The 19,699-nt window shown below is 47.7% G+C and overlaps 1 protein-coding gene across 1 annotated transcript in view; it reads left to right on the forward strand.

The window, feature by feature from the left end:
• The window catches only part of itgb4 (integrin, beta 4), an 87,725-nt gene extending 69,110 nt beyond the window's left edge, over positions 1-18,615 (forward strand). Inside the window, exons 35-42 of the mRNA XM_055654009.1 lie at positions 7,532-7,696; positions 8,816-8,941; positions 10,244-10,390; positions 11,327-11,515; positions 13,665-13,820; positions 15,186-15,350; positions 16,390-16,506; positions 16,645-18,615. Of these exons, the coding sequence (XP_055509984.1) occupies positions 7,532-7,696; positions 8,816-8,941; positions 10,244-10,390; positions 11,327-11,515; positions 13,665-13,820; positions 15,186-15,350; positions 16,390-16,506; positions 16,645-16,769 (1,190 nt within the window). The 3' untranslated portion in view covers positions 16,770-18,615. The remainder of the gene's footprint in view (positions 1-7,531; positions 7,697-8,815; positions 8,942-10,243; positions 10,391-11,326; positions 11,516-13,664; positions 13,821-15,185; positions 15,351-16,389; positions 16,507-16,644) is intronic.
• The last annotated feature ends 1,084 nt before the right edge of the window (positions 18,616-19,699 follow it).

The following is a 19,699-nucleotide window of genomic DNA, read 5'->3' on the forward strand; positions in this document are numbered from 1 at the left end:
CCTGGCAGCGTTTTACTGCCGGTTAATGATAAAGATTGTGTGATCTCCTCCTTTGGAAGTGACTCCAATCTTTCTCTGAGAGAAAGTAAGTCAAGTGGTGGTGTCAACATCTCCTCAACCCACAATCTTTGTCTCAATCGCGATCAGTCGAGGCTGGGCTTTGCAAACGTTACAGATGTGAGTTTTCAGATGAGTTCAACAAAAGTCTTGGCTGGAGATTTGAATGGATGGGAAAGATCCCTTGATACTTTTAGAAAGCAGAGATGACTCCTGTGCCCTTGCCAACATAGTTCCCATGGCTATCACTAACAACTGTAGCATCAGTGCCAGCACTATCAGCAATAACATGTGTTGCAAACTGTTCCAATCTGTGTGGCTGGATTTATCTGCCAGAGGTCTCGTCATTCACTGGATGGTGATAATTCATTGTTTTTGGATAAGGCACGAGAAAATGTTACACTAGCCGTTGTTATCTTCTGTCCTTCACACTCCCTTCTCTGGGAATCAGCAGTGTTATCCTGGTGCAGGGGAGTACCGAGCGTGCTGAGTGCATGTGAATATGAACACATACCCTCTGATTCTGAACTTGTTTATTCAGCTTTATCTCCAACCCGTGTGTTTTGGAGAGCTGCTCCTCGTTGGTTAAATAGGAACCTGATGTCGATTCTAAATGGATGTTTTCCTGGTTTGAGCTTGTTTTTTATCCTGCAGCGTGTTATTCAGATGTTTGTACTTCCTACTCCTGTGGAGTTTAGTGCTGCCTTCAAGGTTCCTCTCTGCTGCTTTCTTTCAATGGCGAAACACAAACTTTCGTTACCCCCCCTCCCTAAACAAAGCTTAGTCCTCTGTCACTGCTCTGCATCACGTCCAGAATCTGAAGCCTTGCAGTGTAACTTGCTGACCAGAACTAGCACAGCATGTGGGCTATTCAACCCCAATTTGTGCTTGACTGTGTTGATACTTTGGTTTTGCATGATGCTTTGGTGATTGGATATTCAGTTAAGGCTCAGAGTCCCAAATCCTTTTGGAACTTTTTCAGTCCCCTTCCCCTCCACGCTATCCCCCCCCCCCCCCCCCCCCCCCCCCCCTGTTTCCCCACCCTCCATGGGATCTGTCTTCAAAAGCCTGCTGCAGCTGGCAGGCTGATCGGAGATGCATCATGGTTTGGGGAACGGCTCCACCCATGACCACAAGAAATTTCAGAGAATTGTGAACGCAGCCCAGACCTTCACGCAAACCAAGTGACTCCACATACACTTCACGCTGCCTTGGCAAGGCCAGCAGCATAATCAAGGACCAGTCTCACCCCTGGCATCCCCACTTCACCGTTTTCCCATCAGGCAAGAGGTACAAAAGTGTGAAAATGTGCACCTCCAGATTCAGGGACAGTTTCTTCCCAGCCGTAATCAGGCAACTGAACCATCCTATCACCAACCAGAGAGAAGTCCTGACCTACCATCTACCTCAGGGGAGACCCTCGGACTATCTTTAACCAGACTTTACTGAGCTTTATCTTGCACTGAACACTATTTCCTTTATCCTGAATCTCTACACTGTGGACGGCTTGATTGTAATCATGTATAGTCTTTCCGCTGATTGGACAGCACGCTACAAAAAAAGCTTTTTGCTGTACCTCGGTCCACGTAACAATAATAAATTAAACTAATATCTACAAAGCTGAGTAGTGTGTACCAAGCTAATGAAGATAAATCATCGATGTTAATCTGAAACATCAGTAGCCTGAGCATGGGCATCTTTGATGGACACTTCATCCCTACTCAAGAACTTCTAAAACGTCCTTCAAACTTCCAACATTCTCTTATCCAGTTTCTGGGGTTTTCTCCCTTGAATCTCCTCAACCTTTTAAGCTAAAATTATCGTCTTGGGTGCAAAATGATACCACAGTCTTTTGCAAAGGAGAAGTCACTTCCTCAAAGAATCCAAGATGGTTGCCCAAGAAGGTCCTGATCTCCGCCTGCTCCTTCCACTGCTGCAATAAATCCTCAAGATCACTCCCAATACCATTGATGCCATTTATCATGGATACCATTCAGGTGCTTAGGTTGTTGGCTCTAAGGATTGGCTTGCCCTAGCCGATGTATATTGCCTCTATTGTGTAGCTGGGTGAATAAACTGGGAATAAATGATCAACAGAGGGTAAAGCTGCATGGACCCAGGGCAACAAGAGGAGGTGGACTAGGACCAGTGGGGATTGCTCTGCTGGGAGGGGGTATGGACCCAATGGGTCAAATGGCCTCATTCGGTGTGGCAGTAAGCAGGTGCAGATGAATGTGTGCACACACACACACCGTTCTATACAGTTGTTGGGCTGCCCCCATTAGTTGTAGATAGGGTGGACAAGCACAGCTGATACATTGAATACCAACACGAGTCATTCACTTGTTCTGAAAGGCTCCAGATGGAAGAACGTGCTGGGTGAAGGTTTCGATGGGAGGAAGGTCAGCTGGAAACTACCAGTGGAAGTGATCCCTCGCCTTTCCACTAGCTCTTCCCTGACGCATGCTTCATCAGACATTGAGAGCCTCCTCTCCGAAGACCCTGAGTACTCAGACAACACAAGGCGGAGGGCAGCACCCCGACCAGACCAAGGTCAAGGTGACGATCTCGCAGCGGCTTCTTTCTCTAACATCCTTGCGTTTCTGAGTAGCTTCTTCAGTCGCCTCAGCAACCCGCGTCTCTGTCGACTGCACTGGTGAACAAACTGGTGCACTGAGGGGATGGAGCTGCATGCAGCAAGAGCGAAGGGTCAGTCAGCGTGCTGTGCATGTGCACGGGGTCAAGGGTCAGTTGGCGTGCAGCGCACATACAGGGCTCAGGGGGTCAGCCAGCATGCTGTGCATGACGGGGTCAGGAGTCAATGTCAGCCAATGTGAGCTTGCTGCATTTCATCTCGCTGCTTGGTGTGGCAACTGCGGATTGTGTGGGTGGTGTAGGGAGTATCGGACAGAAAGGGCCTGCGTCTATGAACAAAAGTGGGACTAGCCGGTCCCACTCCGCTTGCTATGTGACCGGTGTCAATTCCAGGCTGCCAAGCACAAGATGCAGGAATGCAGGGATCTGTGGACCTGCCCCAATTCTACCCTCATGAAGAGTCCCGATCCAAAACGTCACGCATCCTTGTTCTTCAGAGATGCTGCCTGACCCGCTGAGCTACTCCTGCACTTTGTGTCTATCTTTGGTATAAATCAGAATCTACAGTTCTTTGTTTCTGCAATTGATTTTTGAAGTTGATGTCCTGTGCACAACTCGTCTACGAAATATGCTTCTGCAATCCTTCAACATCAGAGCAGAGCGTACGTGGACGCTCAAAACACAAGGATATGCCCATGTTAGATGATAAAACTGGACGAGGCTGAGGTTTGGAGACACCACAGGCAGAGGAAGAGGAGCAGACCTTCTCACCCTGCAAACCCGTTCATCCATTCAATAAACCCCTAACTCATCTGTGAACTAATTCCCTTTATACATGGGGTGGCACAGTGGTGCAGCAGTAGAGTTGTTGCCTTGCAGCACCTGAGACCCAGGTTCGATCCTGACAACTGTAGTCTGTACGGAGTTTGTATGTTCTCCCCTTGACTGCGTGGGTTTTCTCCGGGTGCTCCAGGTTCCTCCCACACTCCGGAGATGTACAGGTTTGTAGGTTAATTAGCTTCGGTAAAAATTGTAAATTGTCCGTAATGTGTAGGATGATGCTAGTGTACGGGGAACACTGGTTGGCATGGACTTCGTGGGCCGAAGGGCCTGGTTCTGCGCCGTATCGTTAAATCTAAAAAACTAAAATACACAAGATAACAAAGCCTTGGACTCCCCAGACTTTAGAAATACTTTTTCTCTGTTCATTGTGTCAGTTTCTCTAACTGACTGAAAACATCAACCAAACCTTGCCCTGCCCTGAAAGTCCAGGGAATGCGATCCTAGTTTCTGCCAACATTCCTGTTCATTCCGTTCCTGCATCCCAGTGGCCTTTTGGAAAAAACTCCGTTAGAGGCCTGCATCCCAGTGGCCTTTTGGAAAAACTACTCTACATTCTTCTTGCCTGACCTCATATTTTCTTCTTTTGAAATCCAATTATCACAGTGTTGTCCATTCACTTCATATATAATGTGTAATTTAATGCTGCAACCCACACTGCTTGACAGCATGGTCTTTCTTTGTGTCATTGGCTAACCTCTTAACTCGCTTATAAAATCATGCTCCTCCACACGGATCGTATTCACGTCGAGCCGATCTCTGCTCGTTGACCTCACTCTCTCCTCCCTGACTCCCAAGCCCGTTCCCTGACCGGGGGAACTAAAACGCCCTTAACCCGTCAGAGAAAGATGCAAAGTGCTGGAGGAACTCAGCGGGTCAGGCAGCATCTCTGGAGAACATGAGATAGCAGACGTTCCAATCCAAAACAAAAAATCCATTTTGTTGTCTCTTATGAGACAATGACAATAAATTGAATCCAATCCAAATACTAGTCAGGATCCTCTCTCAGACTGGTTCAGAGGGCCATTGCGGGCAAAGATCTTATAGGATCTTTGATTGCGGGTAAGAAAGCTGGGAGAGAGGAGCAGCAGGGCAGAGAGTGGCTGGTAATAGGTGAACATAGGCGAGGGGGGGTTGATAGGCAGATTTCATCCGTTACCTATTCCACCTTTCTTATAATACATAATTATTACTTTATTATATTATGTATTTTTATTATATTACATTATAATTATTAATAGGTAATTTCACCAATTACCGACCATGTTGTCTTGCCCCTCCTCTCATCTAGCTTTCTTACCCCCCCCCCCCCCCCCCCCACCCCCCCTCACCACAACCACGTGCAATCAGTCTGAAGAAGGGTCCCAACCCGAAACTTCACCCATCTATGTTCTCCAGAGATGCTGCCTGACCTGCTGAGTTACTCCAACATTTGTGTCTTTCTTCGGTAAACCAGCATCTGCAGTTCCACGTCATTACTTAATCCTGTCAATGTCTGCTGTAGATATCTTACCAGAAGCTTTTATCAAAGGACTTCTGGAAGTCCACAGACCCCCCCACCCTTCAGTCAACTATTCAAGAAATTCAATCTGGTTCAGAGGCGTGAGCTACTCGTTACAAATCCGCCCTGGCTCTTCACGACCCATTGAGGATTAAGTTGCCAGCTTATATTATCCATAATGATAAACTTAGATGTCAAACCAGTTGTCTAAGCTACGCCAGTGTGCTCTTCTCAACATTTTTATAATATGCTCGATTTTCCAGTGGAAAGCGATAGTTGCTGGGTCAAATAAATGTTGGGAATTTATTGACAGAACACCTTGTTCACTTTATTTTAAAACACAGTGTTCAAAGCCTTGCAGTCCTGCGATTTATCTCGTCTGCTAATGTTAATTTTGTCTCATTCCTGCTCATTCCTGCCCTTATATTTGATTCCTCGAGAGATTCGGGTTGTTATTCTGTTCTATAGTAAATTATTCAGCCTTTAGTCCTCCGTGATTTCTTTTTGACAACTGGAACACTTGCCCTCAGCCTTATAAACTGAAGATCCCCTCCTGTGGTTGAACCATTTTTTATCAGATTTTCCAGTTTATTGTGGACAGTTTTGATTCCATCACTGAATTACCCCTCGCATGCACACCTTGGATACAAGCTGAACAAAGAGTTTCACACAAGTATCCTGAACAAGCCTCGAAATGAATGAATTCATGGCAACCTTTCCCAAAGTCAAAATCTCCCGTTACAATGACTTTTTAAAATTTAATTTAATTCTTTATTTGGAACAGAATAAAAGAATAAAAAGCAAGAAACAACATACAAAAAATAAAACAAGAATATTTATAAAGTGTCATAGACAATATCTATAAATAAATGAAATCGTATGTGTCTGAAAAGGAGCAGGAAGAAGCCAAAGCTTATTAATTCCTACCCCTTATTCAACTGCTTATAATTATCTTATACAAATTTAGCAGCTATATGTACACCATATGTACACCAGCAGCTATATGTACACCAAATTATTTATAATCATTTATACACTAATCAAATATTTACAAAGCCATACAAAAAAGAGAGAAAAAAATAAAAAATAAAAGAAACAACCCTCATATACTATACAGTATCTTAGTCATATATACAACCCATCACCCTATAATCACCCTTCCCAATACAATCAGTATAACAAATATCCCACTCACAATCACCTATCCTCATCCCAATATCCTTTTTAAAAAGTGTTTTTGTACTTTTTAAACTGAATTATGTTTGTGCTAAGTTTTATCTCCTGTTCCAGACCATTCCACAAATTCACCCCACAGATTGCTATGCACATACTTTTAAGAGTTGTTCTGACATTGAGTTTTTTTAAACTTTACACTTTTTGCATGCCTGTCTAACATCCACCTTTGTGCATTCGGCCACAGCTGAGAGCTGACACAGCCGACACTGGAGTCCTGGCTGCTTTTCTGTTGGTTAATTCTCTCCATAAAGTCCCCAATGCCTATTTAGCTCCTGCTGCATCTGCTTTCCTTACATCAGCCATCATTAACGATGCGGCCTTATACGTACTCACTACGTTGTTCCTAACCTTCACGTTGTGAGGTGAAGCTGTTGTCAAAGGGATTGATGGGTCGCGTGACAAACATTCCCCCCGAGTGTTGGTGGGAGGGTGAAGCCAGGTTGCTATGGCGATAGTAGCCAAGTGATGTGATGGAGCTGGGTGAATGAATGGATTGGGTGTGGGTGATGAAGACCAGGCTTGGTACACACTGGGTGGGGAGAGTCTACAGCAGGTGTAATTATCACTGGGAGGACAAGGATAATTAGGTTGGTTGGGTGATGGGAGACAGCCAAGAGATGGTCAAGTTTGGGAGGGATAGGATAGGTGGGGAGAAACAGGTTTAACTTGTAGGGTGGGGAGGGGCTGGTGAAGATGATCAGGGATGGTTTGGAATGGGCTGGGTGGGGTATAGTGGGTGGGGATGAGTTGTTGGCTACGATACGATACAGGAGGGAAGTTGATCTGCCAAAAGTCATAGGGAGTAGCTGAGAGAGATAGGGTGGGTGGCAAGGGGCAAGGGGGCAAGTTTGAATTGTAGGGTGAGGAGGGGCTGTGGCGCAACGGTAGAGTTGCTGACTTACAGCGCCAGAGCCTGGGTTCGATACTGTCTACGGGTGCTGTCTGTACGGAGTTTGTCCATTCTCCCTGAGACCACGCAGGTTTTCTCTGGGCGCTCCGGTTTCCTCCCACACTCCAAAGACGTACAGGTTTGTAGGTTAATTGGCTTCGGACAAAATTGTAAATTGTCCCCAATGTGTAAGATAGTGTTAATGCACGGGCTGATCGCTGGTCGGCGTGGACTCGGTGGGCCGAAGGGCCTGTTTCGGCGCTGTATCTCTAAAGTCTAAAGGGCGGATAAGTTGGGATGTAGTGCCATGGAGAATGTGACAGGCAACTGGTGGTTGGGTAAAGCAGGGCGGACTAGTCCAGTGAACCGGGTGCCTCTACTGACTGAACACCTTCCTTCCCCCTCTCCCGCAGACATGCAGATGAACGGGAGGTGGGAGACGAACACGACGTTTTCCGGAGGTACCCAGGGCACGATCACTCAGAACACTGGCATTCACAGCCAGCAGTTCACACGGACCATCGGGGGGGTCTCGGAGACCCTGGCGCCAGGGCAGGGTCAGTGGTTGTCTGCACAGGGTATGTTCAACGAGTCAATGATATTTTATTGTCACACGTACCTGGGTGCAGTGAAATGCTTTGTTTACTACACAACTCATGGAGCAGACCTCACCGAGGCTGTACACAAGCGTCACCACGTTTTGGCGCCAACAAAGTTCTAAAAGTTCACTGAACAGTTCCAACTACTGCCCTCATCAATCCCCACCCACCCCCTGCCCACCCTCCATCTCCATCTCCCACTCTTTCTACCATGTTCTTGCCTTCATAACCCCCCACTCCATGCCTACAGCCCTATTCATAATCACCTTCAGCGTCTGCTCCTGGGTACCTGCAGTAAATGCACAGACTGCTCATAGTCATACAGCATGGATACAGGCCCTTCAGCCCAACCTGCCCATGCTCACCAACATGTCCCATCTACACTAGTCCCACCTGCCTGCATTTGGCTCATATCCCCCTAAACCTGTCCTATCCATGTACCTAATTGTTTCTTAAACGTTGCTATAGTCCCTGCCTCTTGCAGCTTATTCCATACACCCTTTGAGTGAAAAAGTTACCCCTCAGATTCCTATTAAATCCTTTCCCCTTCACTTCAAACCTATGTCCTCTGGTTCTCGATTCCCCTACTCTGGGCAAGAGACTCAGAGTGCGTCTACCCGATCTATTTCTCTCATGATTTTATAGACCTCTATAAGATCACCCCTCCTCCTGCACGAAGGAATAGAGTTCCAGCCTGTTCAAACTCTCCCTTTAGCTCAGACCCTCGAATCCTGACAAATCCTCGTAAATCTTCTCTGTACCCTTTCCAACTTGACAACATCTTTTCTATAATGGTTCCTAGAACTGAACACGGTACTCTAAACGTGTAGGAAAGAATTGCAGGTGCTGCTTTAAATCGAAGGTCTCGACCCGAAACGTCACTCCTGTCTTCTCTCCAGAGATGCTGCCTATCCGGCTGTGTTACTCTCCAACATCTTATATAACTGCATCATGACCTCCCAACTTCTATACAATGCTCTGGCTGATGAAGGCCAATGTGCCAAAAAAGCTTTTTAGACCAACCTGTGATGCCAGGTTCAAGGTACAGCAGCTCTGGCACTGCTTTGCAGAATGTCTGACAGATATTTGTATCTGCAGGACCACCAATGCATGGAATGCAGGGAGTTGACTACACGGTCACACAACGGATGATTGGCGGGAGGAGACGTACAGAATCTGAGGATGTGAACGCTGCTCTTGAGAACCTGGAGATGGCTCTTCATGGTTAGGCCCCGTCCAGTGTAACTCTAAAACCTCCTTCTCATTCATTCACAATCCTGGCTAACACCAATGGCACCATATGATGGGTTTGGGCAATTAGCTCAGGCCACATGCTTTACTACTCAGCCTAGAGATTAGATCCAATCCTGACTGGCTTGTTGAGGACTGAGGGAGGGATATGAATAAGTTCAGGGCAAGACCAACCCAATTCCTCGCGACCTAGTGGGTCAGGCAGTATCTCTGGAGAAAAATAATGGGTGACGTTTTGGGTCGGAATCCTTCAGATATACGTTCTGACCCGAAATGTCACCCATCCTTTTTCTCCAGAGATGCTGCCTGACCCGTTGAGTTACTCCAGCACTCTGCGGCTATCTTCGGTATAAACCAGCATCTGCAGTTCCATCCTACCCAATTCCTCGTGGCTTGGACCTGCATCTGCAACAGAATGGCCAGCTCTAGCCCAGCCTTGCGGGCAGAGAGTTTGACAGTGAGCCTGAGAGGATTGGTGAAGGGGGGGCTGAAAACTTGATCAGAGCGAAGTGCTGAGAGGAAAGAGAGGTGATGGTGATTTCGAGAGGTCGTTCCTGAGCCTAGAACCCAAATCGGTTAATTCAGTTCAGTTTAGTTTATTATCATGTGTACCGAGGTACAGTGAAAAGCTTTTGTTGCGTGCTAAACCAGCCAGTGGAAAGACAATACATGATTACAATCGTGCCATTGTACAGATAGCTAAATTTTAGTGCAAGGTAAAGCCAGTAAAGTCCAATCAAAGTTAGTACGAGGGTTACCAATGAGGTAGATAGTAGCTCAGGACTGCTCGCTGGTTGAGGTAGGATGGTAAGTTGCCTGATAACAGCTGGGAAATAGCTGAAGGCTGAAGGACATTTGGCCAATTCGAAAGTGAAAGGAAATGGGGTAGATACTGAGTCAGAATTGGAGAGAGCAGTGATCTTTAAATTAGTTCAAAGAGGTAATGAGTGGGTAAAGGCGAGGATAAACCAGTGGATGAGAGTATTAACTGCTGCATAATAGAATAAGCTCACCAACTCTACTTTGAGAGGCTGGTACTTCTCTCTCCTCTCAGCAGTTCGCTCGCATCAGTTTACGGGATTAACACTTGTCATATTTGGCCCGTTTCCCTGCGCTGGCAGAGATGAAGCAGCAACCTCTCACTGGGACCGATGGTGGAAGCTGCTGCTTGTGTCATTCTCTGCTCCTGGACCCGTTCCAGCAGGTGTTTCAGTCTCTGTTTAATCCTGTGCTTTTCCAGTCTTACCGCTTTGTTTCTCTGTCCCCACCCCACAGAAAACCGCTCTCCGGGGGTCCCCAACACCCCGACTCGCCTGGTCTTCTCTGCGCTGGGAGCAACCTCACTGAAGGTCAGCTGGCAGAACCCTCCGTGCGAACGAGAGGTCCTGGCCTACCGCGTCACCTACCAGTCCCTGGCAGGAGGTGAGTCACTCCCCCACTCTCCCAGTCCCCACCGCGGCTGGCAAACACCCACTACTGGATCAGGGAAGACAGGGTGGCCGGATAAGGAGAGGCTGGTCTGACTATCCCTGCATGCACTCGAGTTCAGGAGACCGAGAGGGGGTGGCCTAGCAGTGCAGCAGTGGAGCTGCTGCCTTACATCGCCAGAGACCTGGGTTCGATCTTGACTACGGGTGCTGTCTGTATGGAGTTTGTACATTCTCCCCATGACTGCGTGGATTTTCCCCGGGTGCTCCGGTTTCCTCCCACACTCCAAGGACGTACAGGTTTGTAGGTTAATTGGCTTCGGTAAAATTGTAAATTCTCCCTAGTGTGTGGGATAGTGTATGCGGTGATCGCTGGTTGGCACGGACTTGGGTGAAGGGTCTGTTTCCGAGCTGAACCTCTAAAGTCTGAAGACTAATCTCATTGAGATTTATAAGGTACGAGAGGCAGGAAGTGGCAAAGGCGATTCCCCAACAGAGTAAGGGGAAGGTCCCTCAGGACTGAGACGAGGAGAGACCTCTTCACTGAGGGCTGAGGAGCATCCGGCACTGGGTTCATTGGGAACAGAGATCGATACATTTCTGAACATTTCCTGGTGAAATGGGGGAACATGGAGGATTCAGCCAGGAAATGGCACTGAGAGAAGATCTCGATGAAAGGAGGAGCAGGTCAGAGGCTTGATGACCAACTCCTGCTCCTGTTTCTTGTGTGATCTTGCCCATCCCTCAGTGTCCAAGCTGCCCTCCCGTGCAGTCTGACTCACTGTTGCAGACACCGTGTGTGCTAACGTTGCAGGTGTCTTGGGGGCGAGACTGTAGTAAGTGGAGCGTCCATCAGTTAAGCCCATCTCATGGGACGGGTGGGCAGGGAGAGCAGTTGTCTGTGACTAAGGTGATGTCTCTTACGTTTCAGGTGAGATGCAAACTGTTGACATCCCAGACCCCAATGAAAACTCGCTGATTATCAATGACCTTCTGCCCAACTACTCCTACATGTTCAAGGTCAAGGCCCTGAGTGACAAGGGATGGGGTCCGGACCGCGAAGGAGTCATCACCATCGAATCCAAAGTGGACCCAATGAGTCCCCTCAGCCCGATCCCAGGTATGGCGGCCCCCACCCATTCAAATTGGCTTGGTCGGTGATGGACAGAAGGTGGCAGTGTTGTGGGAGTCCACACTGATCCTGGCGGCTTCTCGATCTCTACTCCAAGGCCTGAACTTTATTCCAGAAGAAAATTCAAGTGTTTTCCATTGATCAGTGTATGAATGTCTTATATTGGCTGCGCGGGAGACAGACAATAGGTGCAGTATTAGGCCATTTGGTCCATCAAGCCAGCACTGCCATTCACTGTGATCATGGCTGATCATCCACAGTCAGTACCCCGTTCCTGCCTTCTCCCAATATCCCTTGACTCCGCTATCTTTAAGAGCTTTCTGACTTTCTCTTGAAAGCATCCAGAGAATCGGTTTCCACTGCCTTCTGAGGCAAAGACTTTCACAGATTCACAACTCTCTGGGTGAAAATGTTTTTCCTCATCTCCGTTCTAAATGGCCTACCCTTATTCTTAAACTGTGGCCCCTGGTTCTGCACTCCCCCAACATCGGGAACATGTTTCCTGCCTCTAATGTGTCCAATCCCTTAATAGTCTTAAGTGTTTCAATAAGATCACCTCTCATCCTTCTAAATTCCAGTGTATACAAGCCATGTTGCTCTATTTTTTCAAGATATGACAGTCCAGCCATCCTGGGAATTCACCTTGTGAACCTACATTGCACTTCTCAATAGCAAGAATGTCCTTCCTTAAATTTGGAGACCAAAACTGCACACAATACTCTAGGTGTGGTCTGACCAGGGCTATGCACAACTGCAAAAGGACCTCTTTGCTCCTATACTCAACTCTTCTTGTTGTGAAGGCCAACATGCCATTAGCTTGTTTCACTGCCTGCTGTACCTGCATGCTTACTTTCAGGGCCAATGTGAGCGTCTATTCCCTCCACAGATGCTGCCTGACCAGCTCTTTGTGTGTTGCTGCATCTAGTTTTGATGTGGATTCAGATCTTCCACTTGTCCAATATCAGCTTGGCCAGTCATCCCATGAGTTGCAGCTTCCATGTTCTGGGGAGCTACTTGACCATAGTGTCAAACACCTTCAGTCTGAAGAAGGATCCCAACCCAAAACGTCTGTCTATTGCCTCCACAGAGGTTGCCTGACCATCTGAGTTGTTTGAGCATTTTCTTTTTTGCCTTCTTCACCACCCTTCAATCTGCAACACCACTTACTATGGACCTGCACCCCTAGGTCTCTCAGTTCTGCAACACTCCTCAGGATGCTACCATTTACTGTGCAAGTCCTGCCCTGGTTTGTCCCTGAGTGGCCGCAGATGGCATTGTGAACAGAATGTAAATGGAATTGGGATTGTCGGTATATACATCCCCTTGGTGGTCAGTATATGCATCTCCTCTCTTCCCTGTTCCTCCCCCACACCAGTCACAGTACTAGTTTCACTGTCAACCTGTTGAGTCTCAACTACTCATTATCACCTACACCACAGCCAACAATGGGCCATTGTGGGCTCCTCCTTCCCTTGATCAACGTTACCTTTTGCATATCTTTCATTCACTTGTTCTATTTACCTCCCATATCATTTCCCTTTCCCCTGACTCCCAATGTGAAGAAGGGTCTCGACCCGAAATGTCACTCATTCCTTTTCTCCGGAGAAGCTGCCGGACCCGCTGAGTTACTCCAGATTTTTGTGTGTATACATCTCTACTACAGGTTGAACACCGATGTTCTGTCACCCTCGGTTCCAGAGGCTTTGGGGATTATCCGTTTGCTGGGCCAACAGAGGTCATGTGATAATGAAACGACAACGCACCAAGGGTGTTCAACCTGTAGTAGCAATCCCTATAACTGCATACCTTTAACACACACAGTTTGCTGAGCAATTCCTTGCTCTCTCTAATTAATGATCACTACACAGTGGGTTTAGCAATTGATCGCGTGTTGCCTTCAACTTCACGTCAATCACCTACAGACCAACATAACAGATCATGAGGGCTTATGCCATTACATGTTGGACCCCTGAGATTCAGATTCAGATTCAATTTTAATTGTCATTGTCAGTTTGCAGTACAGAGACAACGAAATGCATTGAGTTTGCTCTGGTTGGGAGGTTACGGCGTTACTGGGAGGTGAGGCCTGTTCTCCGCTGTTGCTTGGAGTTGGTAACATGCTCCCTTCACCCCGCAGGTTCGCCGTTCACACTGAGCACACCCAGTGCCCCTGGGCCCCTGGTGTTCACTGCAATCAACTCCGAGTTGCTCAAACTGAGTTGGGAGAAACCCCGAAAACCAAATGGAGATATCATGGGTTACCTGGTGACCTGTGAACCCTTGGGCGGGCAAGGTAAGCATTGTTGCGGTCCACATCGTCAGATGTTCTTCAGGGTAACAGCGCTGGCTTTGCTCAGTTTTAGCACCTCCTGAACGTCAGAAGGCTGTGGGTTTGATGGGGTTACTGGGCGTGCCAGGCAGCAGTTGGCTCTTCCGGTCGATGTTGGTCCCGTTACAAAGATATGAGAGAACACGGCATTCTCGGAAGTTCCATCCTCAGATGAGACATCACGGGCGGCACGGTGGCGCAGCAGTGGAGTTCCTGCCTCACAGCGCCAGAGACCGGGTTTCAATCCTGACTCCGGGTGCTGTCTGTACGGAGTTTGTACATTCTCCCAATGACCTGCGTAGGTTTTCTCTGGGTGATCCGGTTTCCTCCCACACTCCAAAGACGAACTGGTTTGTAGCTTAATGAGCTTGGTAAAATTGTAAATTGTCCCTAGTGTGTGTAGGATAGTGTTAGTTTGTAGGGATCGCTGGTCAGCGTGGACTCGGTGAGCTGAAGGGCCTGTTTCCGCGCTGTATCTCACAACTAAACTAAAAAATTAAACTAGATTTGAGGGGTAAAGACAAAACAAAACTGGGCATTCTCCCATGTTGGCGAATGTCTCTCCCAGTCTGGAGGAGTGACTGTGACCTGGTAGTGGAGGTCAGTTGAGACGGTTGTAAGGCAGAGAGTAGGAGTTCACATTTGGGTTACTTCCCTTCCTCAGCTGATGTGGGCATTAATAGAATGTGCAAAAGAGTTCACTAACTTGCTGTACTTGCCTGTGCTGAGCTGAAGTGCTTACTGAAGAGCTACTACAGTTTCAGTCACTGGTTGAACTTCATGACCCAGTGGTCCCATAAGTCGTCACTTACAAAAGGCAATAACTAGGTAGGCAAGTGTCCCAATAGGCCGAGCCCTGGGCAGATACAGTTGGATGTGAGGCAATCCTCACAACCCTGTGAAGGAAACAGGCTCTGCTCCCACTCCAAGGCCGTTGAGGTAATGGGAACGACCAACACCATCCACTGGTGTTTCCGATGAGTTCAACTCCCTGCAAGAACATTGGAAGTTAATGCCTAATGACTCATAGTTCCGATCTCCCTGTGACCACTGTCTCCCTGTGATCCTGTGTTCCCATATTCACCACTCCCTCTCCCACCTCTCACCCTAGCCTTGCACTCCATGACCAAGCCCCACCTCTCCCTCCCATATACATCCAGTCTGCCTCCGGACACGCCCCACTCCCGCGATCAGCCAGCTGCCCCGCTCCCCCCCGTTCTGTGTTAAGTTCCCGCCGGCACAGGCTCAGGGTAGCCACCCCACTGGATGCCTCGTCACAGGCAGGCCAGGCCACCAGTTTCACCCAACGCATCCCAATTGCTCCACCAGATGAGACCAAGACGTATCAAGTGGAAGGAGATGATGCAGAGATGACTCTAATGGTGCCACATCTCAGCGAGAACGTTCCATACAAGTTCAAGGTTCAAGCCAAGACCACGCAGGGCTTTGGTCCAGAGCGGGAAGGGATCATCACCATCGAGTCTCAGGATGCAGGTAAGTGTCCACACAGTGAGGGAGCAATTCCCATTCCACGGTCTCCTGCATCGAGGGCTTAGCATGAATACTGCCCCACACAGATCGCCACTCTTTGTGCCTCTTCTGGTGAGGGCTGGGGGAGCAGGTGGGGTAGGTGTGTGGGGGTGCAGTAGGGTGGGTGGGGATAGGTGAGTGGATGGGTGATTCGATGGATGGGTGGCACACGGTAGGTGGATGAAGGAGTATATGGTTGGGGTGTGGGTGGATGGCCTGGTTAGTGGGTGGGCTGGATGAGTTAGTGATAGAGTCGGTCGGTTAGTGAGTGGGGTGGGTCAGTTAGTGAAAAGACCAGATGAGTTAGTGGGTGGACAAGCAGACAAGTTTCACTTCCTGACAAAATAAAAGTGTTAAAGATTGTTCCCGAGACCGCGTTTCCATTCAAAGGGCAGTAAATAGTTTGCTGGGTTAAGATGCAATTGTGTTTCTGGAGAAGGGATTGATGGACATTTAGAAGGAATGGCAGGTGGGGGTTTGGGGGTGGTGGAGGATGGGGTGCAGTGAGGTGGAAGGTTGTGAGGGTCCCAGGGTGGAGTTGTCCTGTGCTGGAAGGTCTCTCGGGGTTAGAATGGGCTGTAACCCAGTCTGGGGGATGAAAGGGCCCAGATTGTGGGGAGGAGGCTCCCATGCTGGGTGTCCCAGGATGTGAGTATCAGGGGATGAAGGGTCCCAGGATGTGATCCCAGTGAGAGAGTCTGCACATCTGGTGGTGAATCTGTGGAATTCTTTGCCACAGAAGGCCGTGGATATTTTTAAGGCAGAGATAGATTTTTGATTAGTGCAGGTGTCAGAGGTTATGGGGAGAAGGCAGGAGAATGGGATAAGGAGGGAGAGATAGATCAGCCATGATTGAATGGCGGAGTAGACTTGATGGGCCAACTGGCCTAATACTTCACCCATCACTTATGATCTTATGACATCTGTACAACTCAATGGGCAGCACATGGTCATTGCTGGCTCCCGTGCTGTAACGGTCGTGATCTACTCTTTCGTTTCCTAGGAAGCATTTCCAAGTTCAGTAAGCAGACGGTGATGAGGAATGAAGGGTTCACAATGCCTGGGAACATGAGCACAGAGACCAGCCTGATGCAGTCCACCACCGACCCCTTCTTCTCAGGTTGGTGCTGACACAGTCGCCGTCCTCACCCTCGTGAATGAAGCCCAGCCCTTAGTCTACACCAAACCCTGCATTAGCTTTTCATTGCTCTGATTTTGCTGTGCTTCTCTGAAACTAACTCCCTGCGTCCCATTTCAGACGGGATGACTGTTACAACACAAAGGATGGAAGGAGGGACGTCCGTCACCCAGCAGGTCACTCGGACCATGATGACCAGTGGAACCGTCACCAAACAAGTTGAAAGGAAGTTCTACGAGGCCTGATCACCATTTGCCCACCGCAAAGTCGTGCTCTTTGGGTTCTACATTCAACCACACCAATGAACAGCCTCTGACATGGCCTTGGACTCTCAGCTTGCGAGCACCTTAGATAAAGACAAATGTAGTGGTTGCTTGCACATGTCCGTATGCAGGCTTGGCAAGTCTTTACACCTCAGTGACCTTGCTGTCATGTGTTCTGCTGACCGCAGATAATTAAGACTCTGTTTTCTTTTTGTCTGAGTTTCTACACTGTTTGAAGGCTCCAGCTCTTTCAACATCCAGCTGACTCACCTCAAGCCCTGGCCTCCAGGAGCAGATGGACACACTGAAGAGTCTTCAGCCCTCTCAGCATTATTTGTGTCGCTACTGACTGCAAGAGGCTCACCATAACTTTCCTTCCACTGCCCAAACATCTCACACTTTGGGTCATGTGTACTGTTGAATTATATCTGTTGAACTCACTTTTTCAGTCAGGTATCAGCTACTAATTTTTGTAAAATATTTAGAAAGTGATTGGGAATAAGCACAATGCTTTGATACCAACACATGTAAGGGGCATGCGTTTTTATTCTACTTTACCTTTGTATAACTCAGTTCTCCAGCTTGTAATACCCTTGTCCTCCAGCCATTCATGTATATCTCCGTTTTCTCTGCATGGGCAATACTTGTTCCGCCTATACGGGGCAGTTATTCTGCACTCCCTCAAATATCCCAGCCATCTTCATTTGATTTGTTTAAGGATTAATAGGTCACTGTCAACTAGTTCCATTTTTGCAAACTGCTACTTGATGGAAAGTCCCTCAGAACCCAATCACTGGCAAACTCTGGGTCTGTCACACTTGGGAATGATTCCAGGAACACCTCGTCACCAGTGAGGCACCTGCACTGTACACCAGGATTAATGGTGGAGCAGTGAATGTTGAAATTTATGGGAAATATACACTGTAAACAATGATGGCACAAGGAATGGTCATATATCTCAATGTATCCCTCCTGCCTGAAAGAGAGCTTACTCTGTCCTGTCCCATTTCCCAGCTATTCAGATTCAGATTCAATTTTAATTGTCATTGTCAGTGTACAGTACAGAGACAACGAAAATGCATTCAGAAATCCATCTAATTACACTTTCCATTTTACTTGGAGCCCTAAAAAAGTGCTCACCCATTTACTATTTAGGTTTCAGGCACTAGTGGCACAGGTCTCTGCCTCCAGCACCCTTCCAGACAGAGTTCAAGATCCTGCCATTAGAGGGGGTATGCACCAGTCTTCTGCCACAGAGGACCAGAGGTTCATGTAGTTTATAGGCTCAGCTGCTCTGTTTAGCTCCAGTGTCAGATGGAGACACACCAAAATCACCGCACTGCCTGAAAGTTTTATTCTCTGTAGCAAAATTTGTACTCGACCCTTCAGCGGATAAAGCCATTTTTGTCATATTATATTCTTATTTAAGGCCACCTTTCTGAAAAAAATATGCATGCCTTGGTTTTATATCTAATGGTCTATATTGGTCAATCTATATTGACCAGACCCTCCAAAGACTGTAATGTAAGAGACCGACGGGTCTAGGTTTAAAGTCCAGGTCCAACCTCAGCTGGGACAGCCCCAGTGACATACAGGAGGTGGGGGTGGGGGTGGGAAGAGGGCCAAGGTAGGAGTGGTGACTGTGAATCAATTGATATTCCAGTTCAGGAGGTAAGAGGCTGGTGCACGAAAGTGAAACGCTGTATCTCGGGTGATCACTCTCCGTAAGCTTGGCTTGTCTACTATATTCCTCCCTGCTGATGTGCAATGGTTATGGAATGCAAGGAAATGCTTCTCGTTTGTTTATAATATATAACTCTGAAATATAGCCTCAATTTTATTTTCTTTATTAGTCACGTTTTCCCAGGGCCTTTCTCACACAACATTGGGATTTACCGTTTTAGGAAACGTATGATTTAGCTGGGAACATCCATTGAAGTTCAATTGTCAGCACCATCAAACACAGCCAGTAAGGTTACGAGGACTGGAGGGACAAGAGACTGCAGATGCTGGAATTTTTTGCAAAAAACAAAGCGCTGGGCGAACTCAGTGGGTTGAGCAGCATCTGTGGGGGGAATGGACATTTAGGGTCGGGCACTTCAGAATCTGAGCTCCTCTAGCAGTTTGTGTTTTTTGCTCGGATTACCAGGATTGTGCTGGACTCGCTACAACTCACTCCCTGGGCACAGCCAATGTCCTGATTCAGCACCCACTGTTCAGAATAACTCGGGAATGGCCACCTAGACTCTTCAGCAAGCCGTAGACTTGTTTGACCAGGCGATGTCCCTCAATCCTGCCCTCCCTTGATGCCATTCGTGAAAAAGTCCATGAAGTTCTACTGGTCAGCAGCAGCGCAGCTGGTAAAGCTGCTACTTCACATTACCAGAGATCCGGGTACTGTCTGTGTGGAGTTTGCAAGTTCTCCCTGTGACCACCGTTTGTGTTTCCTTTGGGTGCTCTGGTTTCCCCACCACATCCCAAAGACGTGCGGGTTTGTAGGTTAATTGGTTTGTCTAAATTGCCCCTAGTGTTTAGGAAATGGATGAGAACGTGGGATAACAAGGAACTAGTGTGAACAAGAAATCAATGGTGGGTGTGGACCCAGTGGGCCGGAGGGCCTGTTTCCATCCTGCATCTCAATATCTCAGTTTGTGATTCTGCGCTGTGGCAAGAAATGTAATCAAAAGCTAACTACTCAACTCTATCAACAACTTGAATCTAAATCAATGACCAAGATGAAAAGGCTGAGTGTTTTGTAAACAGATCATATTGACAATACAAAGAAAGGTGAAAAAGTTAGTTGTTAGGACATGCCTGAGTTGCAGACCAGTTTTCAAACAATTAGTGTGGGCTAAGTGAAGGGAGTTTTACTGTGAAGCTAGACACAAAATGCAGGAGTAACTCAGCTGGTT

This window comes from Leucoraja erinacea, chromosome 23, assembly GCF_028641065.1.
Source record: "Leucoraja erinacea ecotype New England chromosome 23, Leri_hhj_1, whole genome shotgun sequence".
Lineage (NCBI taxonomy): Eukaryota > Metazoa > Chordata > Chondrichthyes > Rajiformes > Rajidae > Leucoraja > Leucoraja erinaceus.